This window comes from Nicotiana tabacum, chromosome 13 (genome assembly GCF_000715075.1).
Source record: "Nicotiana tabacum cultivar K326 chromosome 13, ASM71507v2, whole genome shotgun sequence".
NCBI lineage: Eukaryota > Viridiplantae > Streptophyta > Magnoliopsida > Solanales > Solanaceae > Nicotiana > Nicotiana tabacum.
In genome coordinates, this window is record NC_134092.1 from 45,202,113 (window position 1) to 45,211,359 (window position 9,247).

General features: G+C 38.6%; 1 protein-coding gene across 1 annotated transcript; it reads left to right on the forward strand.

Annotated features, from left to right (window-relative positions):
• The first annotated feature begins 3,644 nt into the window (after positions 1 to 3,644).
• On the forward strand, positions 3,645 to 6,109 carry LOC107804792 (uncharacterized). The gene has a single exon (XM_016628723.2). It carries the CDS (start codon positions 3,988 to 3,990, stop codon positions 5,782 to 5,784), a length of 1,797 nt encoding a protein of 598 aa, XP_016484209.1. The 5' UTR covers positions 3,645 to 3,987; the 3' UTR covers positions 5,785 to 6,109.
• Positions 6,110 to 9,247: the final 3,138 nt, after the last annotated feature.

The following is a 9,247-nucleotide window of genomic DNA, read 5'->3' on the forward strand; positions in this document are numbered from 1 at the left end:
TTTAATTAACTGACCTTCCGGTTAATTAACGGATATACTCTGTATAAATTTTGACTTAACAGATAAAAATAGATAAAAAAATATATTGAGAACCATATTATGTATAACGTATCTAAAATATGCGTTATACCTTAATAGTCTGTTATCCTGTTAAGATAATTGATTGCATAGCGCATCAATTATATGCCATTATGCATATCCTCAATTCTTGATTTTTTAAGTTTCTGTCGTCTTCTCTCTGGCAATGACACAACTGATGAAATTCCAAGTAAATTGGTAGCATAATCAAGTAAGTGGGCCTAATACTTCCAATAAGTAACCTGAAATTGACCTATCTGACAAGTAACTATGCATACTTGCAACGTGTTGACTATTACATTGTCCACGTGGTAGGTTCGAATCATGCCAATAAAAATATGTAGTGTGACTATAAGATTTTTAAAATTTATGATCTCAAACATACTATAATATCTTTCTAACTATAAAAACTTGTCTTCAGGGCTAATAGAATGTTCAAGTTAAATTATTTATAATTTAGAAAAGTATTATTTTTTTTGAAATGATTAAATAAGAAAATTACACCGTTATTTTTAAACGGAGGAAACATCTGTTAAGTAATTCAAAATCTTCCAAATTCTTTTTATTTAAATTACTTGTTGTTCTTCTTGGTCCACTATTTTTAAAAATTACTACCGATGTGAATGCTAAAATTACTAGACTATACAAATTATTCATAATTTATTTTAATTACCAATGCACCCATTTTTTTTTTTGTAATAAATAAATTTAGTTTAAAATTTTATTTATTTTTTCAATCATATACACACCGTAGAATTTAGTGGGTCTATTTATTGTGTATTATATGGAACTGATCATCATGTATGTACATGTGTATTCAAATATATTTTGTCATTGCCTGGTTAGTATAAAGTTCGATCGACTAACTTAAGAGTGCACAATGTGTAGACATTTAATTAAAGCAAAGTTGAATTAGACAATGTAAAGTCTCCGAGGAACTTCAACTTCAATCACTAATACTTGCAAAGTCTCCATACATTTGGTGCAACGAATTCATTAAAATTGGGATGTTGTAAATACTTTTAGAATTTAGAAAAACTACCTAATTTAGATTTTTCAATTTACTATACTTTGTTTATTCGGTTGTATTATTTAATATTTTTTCTCTTATTTTTTTTCTCTAATTCAGAAAGCAGGTAAATGCCAATTATTTCAAAAATAGTGGACCAAGAAGAACAACAAGTGATTTAAATAAAAGGAATTTGAGAGATTTTGAATTACTTAATAAATCAAGGGATATTTTTTAAAGTTTGTTGATTGTAGGGGTAAATTTGGTCCGATAGTATAACAGAGGTTAAATATAGACAATATATGAAAATAGAATAATATATTTGGCCCTTTTCCCTAGTTTATATTCATTATAGTCGAAGAATAACTTAAATGCTCAATTAAAACGAGGATATAGGCAAATGCAAGGAGTTTTGGCAACAGTATACAGGATTGGAATATTTGTGAGTGAGTGTGATGGGGTAAATTGATAATGGTTGAAAGATTAAGGTAGGGTAAAACTGAAGGAGGGACGCTCGTGGGTCATTTACTTTATTCAGTTGACAAAGGTTGATAAAGAGTACTTGGTTTAAAGGTGTCCTTTGGTGTTTTCATGTTGAAAAGGTTTGAAACATACAATCATTCTCCAACCATTCAAGGCTCAAGCAGTGAACTGTCTGCTTTCTTTTTGTAGAATGTAACAAACAGTACCAACATATTCAACCCACTGTTTGCCAGATGGCTTTCCTTCTTTCTTTTGTTACGACAAATAACTAGACTTGGACGCCATCAAGAGATTAATGCGATAATTCAAATCTTTTCTTTTTAATTAGAGATTTCAAATTTAAGTTTTGATTTCACTTCTTTTGAGCCGAGGGCTCTCTACCTTCATTAGGTAGGAGTAAAGTTTGTGTACACTTCACCCTCCCCAGATCCCACTTGTGAGAGTTCACTGAGCTTATTGTTATTGTAAATTTAAGCTTTGAAATAGAAAACCTTTTGGACCTATCGGTTTTCGAATAATGATCAATGTATAAAATTGGGGAAATAGAAAAAATGACGATTTGCTTTGTATCATATTATCTATTTACGCAAAAACATGTTATTTTACCGGCATTAAATCTAGTGTAGATTGCAAGTCATATTAGGTAGACATTGAGCATTCTTGAAGAGCTGATCAACAAACGCAAGATCCAAACCTAACTCTTCAGCAAATGACAATGGGTGAAGGGTCCTTTTCTTTCTTTTCGAAATGAAAATCAGTACTTTAGTTAGTAAAGTTTGGACCCTAGTGGACCAAATGCCACCAAAGAAAAACCATATGGGGCAATTCTATGCTAAAACAATAGAAACTTTTTTAAGTTTCGGTGGGCATTGCAAAACTAGATTCGGGACTCGTTTTATTTACTGCATTTGATCATTAACTATGTTGTATACGGTTAAAACCGATCCTCGATCATGAAGATCGATCGAGAATGACATCTCAGTCAAGGGGTATTTTCATGGAGAACCCGAACGAATTCCGAGATGGGGGCGTCGAGCTCGGGGCGTCCGAATCGACCGAGGTAACATCGACCGATACAGGTCCCGAACATCGATGCCCGAAAGTGATCACCAAGATCAAAACCAAGGCTGAGGTTCCGATTCGACACCGAGCTCGAGTCGGTATCGAGCTCACAGACAAAAAGCTGTTACAACCGCACCAAAGGAGAGAATCTTGGCGGGAATTAAGGAGGAGACACACCATCATGGGTCCTCCACTAGTAATATTATTCCATTATGTTGCTATAGATAAAGTAGTGATCCTTGGCTATAAAAGGCAAGATAGATTGTAATAGAAAACATGGTCCCTGGGATTAAGAATTCATTATGTTTATCTTTCTAAAGCTCACTAAGTATCTTTGTTCATCATTTCCTATTTTGCATTATAAATATACGTGTATTGTTATCTTCAGATCAAAGGAATCTACTTACTTTTAGAACCATACATAAATTCAACGTTATCCGATTTTTTGGGTAAACATATGTGAACTTATATTGTCCATTATAGCAATAGAAAACGTAAAAGGACTAATTGGCTTAACAATATTTCAGGTATTAATAGAACACTTACCAGTATCTACAATTCCTGAATAGAAATTTGTTGGAGTTCATAATTCTTAAACTCTTAGCAAGTTTAAAGAAAAATAGAAACAGAAGTTACAATGATATTATCATTCCATTTCATGTAGTGGCCAAGACAGCATTTTCACCAAGTTTAAAAGGTAAAAAGAGTAAACAACGTGAAAAAGTTAAGAGAATTCAATATATAATAATATATTTTTTATATATACAATGTAATTTTTCGACGAATTCTTTAACCACCTAGTTTCGACGTCATTCCACGATCTACAATGAAGGATTAAACCTAATTACAATCTAACCGTAGTTTTACTTTATATTGCTCAAGTCGACGGATCTGCCCTTGTTTATCTTCTCGATCACCATTTCCAAGTTCATTTCACTTTCAACAATTTTTTCCAAAAAGCGAAGGTAAAGTTACAAAAAGTCTTCGTTACAACTAAACAGTAACAGAGAAAATATTCCTGGTAAAATCTGTGTGTAAACATATGCCATCATCTTTATAGGGTAAATTAAATAATGTGAGTAAATGTAAGTATTCATATTGGAACGTAGTATATTCTACGTATTGAATTTATCCAAAGCCGAGCTAGCGAAGATGAAGCCTATTTTAAAGATGGAATATCCAATCTAATATTCAACCGTAAGTCCCAAGAACATCAATGCATATTAAAATGTGCATAAATATAATGCATATACGTTTCTTTCGCTAAACATTTTCCATTACCTGTCCTCAGAAGCCTTTTAATAAAGTCTTTCTCCACCTTAAAGCGAAACCATAAACACTCGTAATAATACTCCATGGAACAAGATGGAGAGCCTCCACCTTTCTGGTCCCCCACCCTTCTCTTCCATCAACGCCGCCGTGGACCACCGTCTCCGATCATCGACCCCGTGATGCTCATTCTGCTTTTACCGATCATAACACTGCTTATCTTATATTTTTTGGTCCCTCCTTTCCTTTCACACACTTCACAACTTCTTCTACCCAATTCAGTGAAAAAAAGCTGGGACTCGTTCATCATCTTGATTGTAATATTTGCCATTATTTGTGGGGTTTTCGCCCGTAAAAACGACGATGTTTCAGCTCCTGACAGCAGTGTCTCCGTTGAACAACAAAACAGAAATATCTCAAATGCTTCTTCGAGTGGTCAATGGTATGAGTACAGTGATCGAAAAGCTTATGTTGGACTACCGGAAAGTACTCGTGTTAACAGGTTACGGAGGAGCAGCAGCTCGTATCCTGATTTGAGACAAGTGCCCGAATGGGAAACCGGTGATAACCAGTTCCGGTTTATGGATGATTTTGGAGTGAATTTTCAGCGTTCGACGGCGGGGGAATATGATGGTCGCCATGTACAAAATGATCTTCACCGTGCACGGCGGATCGAGAAGCAGCAAAAGGAGTCACATGTTAAAGTAATTCCTGTTAATACAGTTGAGACTCGTTCTTCTCCCCCTCCGACTACATCACACGCGCCGCCGCAGGCGAATTTAAAACGGCGAAGATCGTTTCATAGTGTTCCGCACAAGGACAAGGTTGAAAATCGAGCACAGCCCCCTCCGCCTCCACCACCGCCACCAATGAGGATATCACCACCGGAGCAAAAACTTCAACGGAAAAAGAGCGGTGCAGCAAAGGAAATAGCATCATCTATAGCGTCCTTGTATAATCAAAGAAAGAGAAAGAAGAGAACAAAGAGGAGAAATATTCAAGAGAGCGGCTCTGAGTTTTCATCATCGACAGAGTCAGTCATGCCACCACCTCCTCCTCCGCCGCCACCACCTCCTCCTCCTCCAGCTAAGGTTTTCCAGAATCTATTCAAAAAGAGTAGTAAAAGCAAACGTGTACATTCTGTTCCTTCCACCACACCACCACCTCCACCACCGCCGCCGCCAAATTCAATTTTCAACAATTTGTTCAAAACAGGCACTAAGAGTAAACGATTTCAACCACCGTCGTCAACTATTCTGCCACCGCCTCCTCCGCCACCACCTCCACCTTCATTTCTCAACAATTTGTTCAAAAACGGAAACAAAAGCAGGGCATTCAAATCCACAAGGTCATCTCCTACGCCACCTCCTCCTCCACCTCCGCCTCCACCACAAACAACACGCATGTCATCAAGGCAGAAGACTTTTACACGCTCTGCCGCTGAATTACCAGAACCTTCACATCGACGTTCAGCCGCTGCTAGCAAACCTCCGTTGCCAACAAAAACAGCAACCGGCTACTACGACGAAAACTTGAACAGTGGTTCGCAATCACCGTTGATACCGATACCACCTCCACCTCCTCCACCGCCTTTCAAAATGCCGAAGGTGAAGTTCATTCCAACCGGCGATTTTGTTCGGCTTCGGAGCGCACATAGCTCCCGTTGCAGCTCGCCGGAGCTAGAAGACGTAGAGGTAGACGTCGACGTTTTATCGTCCAAATCATCATCGGAGGTAATAGGCAGCGGAAATTCAACAGGGGCGGCGGTTTTTTGCCCGAGCCCGGATGTGAATATGAAAGCTGATACTTTCATTGCTAGGCTCCGAGATGAGTGGAAGTTGGAGAAGATGAATTCATTGCGAGAGAAGCGAAAGTTGCGCTGATTGAAGGCCCAAATGGGCTATCCTGTCCGGGCCCAATCACGTCCGAAGTTGGGCAGATAATATATAGAGGTAAATATGAGTTTGGCTGTTTGGGAGTTTGGCTCTGATTGGTTTTTTTGGTCACAATTGGAGCCTTGTAAACCATAGACAAGAATGTGAAATGTTGTCTTGTGTGGAGATTGGATTGTTTTGGACTGACAGGCAAGGTTTTGAAAAAAAAAGTTTGTCGTTACGTCGATCATTGATCTATGTTATTCCTCAATCGAGTGATGTGCGTATATCTTCTGTTAAAAGAATAAATATATTCAATTAACTTTAAAACTAATTGTTACAAAGAAGTAATGAGCTTAGTATTACTGCAGAGTTCCTCTTTACTTAGCCACTGTTTAAATGAGACAGTCTCACTAGAGGCGGAGCTAGAGAAGTATGTATGGGTTCTGATGAATTTGCTTAAATTCTGTATTTGGTTTAGAAAATTTATAAAATATATAAATATTTAATTGTGCACCTAATAACTAAAACGGACTTTGAGTTCAGTGACAAATTCAAAACCCATAATAAGCTTTAAATTCTGATGCCGTCTTTCGGTCTCACACCTATCCAACTGTCTTTACTTTAACGTAGATCATACAGATCCATCACATAGAACTTAGCTGCTTGTGAAAGCTGAAAACTGGGGTTCAGGCTAAAGCTCATTTTATTTTTTGTTGTATGTAGTCTAGACTAATAGGTGATCATCGTCTGAATTGCTCTCTCAAAGGATAAGATAGACAAATTGTACTGGGTAAAATTGGTTTATAATATAGTCGAATAATAGCATGACACGTAGAACCGAATACAGGTAAAAGACGAGTCAAGTAACAATCAGTACTAGATACGACAACTGCAATTGACATCGGGTAAATCCCGAAGGGAGGATGGTTAACAGAAAATTGAGTATTTGTCATCGGATAACATTCAATGAGAGAATATTCTCTAACGTTAATGAGCAACCGTTATAAAAAATATTTGCATTCATGGTCTGCCGTTACATATTCATCAATGACTCCTTTATTATCACTTAAGTGAGGCTTGATCCTAGGATCTTGTTTTCATAGTTATAGCTATAAATAGCAGGCTCAACAACCATTGTAACAGAGAAATTTTTTGGAGAAACATATGCTATATTTTACTTTTGCTCTCAATTAAACAACTTTATTTGTTCTTTATCATTGCTTTTGTTTTTGTCCTCGGAGCCAGGCTTGTAATTTTCTTCAATTTTAATTGCTAAATTTCATTTCCGATCTTATTTCTTTATCATTTTTGGATCAAATCAGTTCGCTTGTCTATAAATCACGTAGCAAATTTAACTGTACTGTTTTACGGATAAACAGTTTGGCGCCCATCGTGGGGCTTAGACAACTGCGTAATTGCTTTGATCCTTACGTTTATTACTAACGTGTTTATTTTTTTCCTTAGAAAAAAATCAGAAATGGCAGCTAATGATGTCAACATCAAACATAACATTGAGGGACACAATAATTTGCCTCAACATGATGACTCAATCATCGACACCCTTAACGATGGGGACGAAGCAACCCCGGTTCGTGAAGGGCAGTATCCCCGGCATGTGCTGGAGCCAACTCTCGATGACGCGGAGGAGGAACATGTCGTGGAAACAGTGAAAATCTTAAGAGAACAACAGGAAGAAATTATGAGTCACCTCTCAAGGCATGACCGGGTAATGACAGAGTTAAAACAAGCATTGTCAGGTACTTCCAATAATGCAAATGGAAAAGACCCAGTTCTTCCCAGCGCTCCTGCAAATCAAACGGCTTAGAGGGTTGACAACAACACCTCTAGGGGTGAAGTCAGTTTCGATGGCGCTGGGGGAAAGGGGGGATCGGTCGCGAATCCTATAATAATAATGGTAATGACTCCTTTGAGATTTATGAGGTAAATGAACGAGCGGATGAATCAGAACACAAAGAAATTTCACGCCCGAATGGATCAGATTCCGGGCGCACCGCCAGTTTTGAAAGGCCCTGATTCGAAAAATACACGCAATTGCCATTTAAGTCGAGCGCAGCGCCAAAGTTAATTCCGAAGATATACTAAAATATGATGGGACTTCGGATCCGCAGGAACACATCACAATCTATACCACAGTTGTGAAAGGGAATGATTTGGCTCAACATGAGATCGAATCGGTCTTACTGAAGAATTTTGGTGAATTCCTTACAAAGGGGCCTCTGACATGGTATTCACTCTTAGCCGAGCATTCACTTTACTCTTTTGAAATGCTTGCAGATTCGTTCATTAAGGCCCATGTCGGGGCAAGTAAGGTCCAAGCCAAGAAGGCAGACATATTCAGGATTGCGCAAGGTGAGTTCGAATTGCTGTGAGAATTCGTGATCCGGTTCCAGAAAGAGAGGATGCTGCTACCGGCTATACCGGATGAGTGGGAAGCGGAGGTGTTCATAAAGGATTTGAATCCACGAAGCTCCAACGCCTTTCGAAAATTGAAGGAAAGCCTGCTCGAATTCCAAGCAACCACATGGGTGGATGTCCATAATTATTACGAGTAAAAAATAAGAATAGAAGACGATTAGCTCGGATTCCCGACATCAACCAAGGGACGGGACCGAGACAAAAATTAGGACAAGTTTAAAAGCGACTTCGATATAGATCGACGATCTTCTAAAAGTCATTTCCTGCCATATGAAAGGACCGGGGAACGTAGCAGCAAAGGGTTTCAGTCCTCAGATAGGTTCGCTCCCGATAGAAGAGCCGACCGTGGCCGGAACAACAGGTCATTACAAGAAAAGGAGGTACCGGGGGCCTGGGACTCCACATATCCCAAGTTATCTGATTACAGCTTCAACATCAGCTTAGTGGGGTTGGTATAGGCGATGCCAAATATCAAATAAGCACGATTCCTGAAGCCAATCAGATCCGATCCCAATCATAGGGATCCCAACTTGTGGTGTGAATATCATGGGACTCACGACCATAGAACTGGGTACTGTCGGCATCTACGTGAAGAAGTGGCGACGTTATTAAAGAATGGCCATTCTCAGGGAATTTTTAAGTGATCGAGTCAAAAACAACTATGGCTGAAGCTTGGAGAATGCAGAGCCTTCGAATGTGGCAGAAGACTCCCCTTGGTTGACTATTAACCTGATTTTCGGAGGGAATGAAATCAACGCTGTAACCTTTTCGGCTGCCAAGAAGACAAAGATATAGGTGACTTACAACAAAAGACTCCGGGAAGTCGTGGAAGATGATATCACCTTCACGGAGGAAGACGATGACAGACTCCTTCTCCCACACAATGATGCTCTGGTAATCTCTCTTAATGTATTAGATTTAAAATTTAGGCGTGTTTTGGTTGACCCAGGAAGCTCAGCCAATATCATCTAATGGAGAGTGTTGGAACAAGCAAAGCTGACCGAAAGCATCATTCCGGCAATAAAACTACTGG

Bases quoted from the DNA above. Each gene is read 5' to 3' on its own strand.
- LOC107804792 (XM_016628723.2), top strand. From the start codon at position 3,988: ATGGAACAAGATGGAGAGCCTCCACCTTTCTGGTCCCCCACCCTTCTC.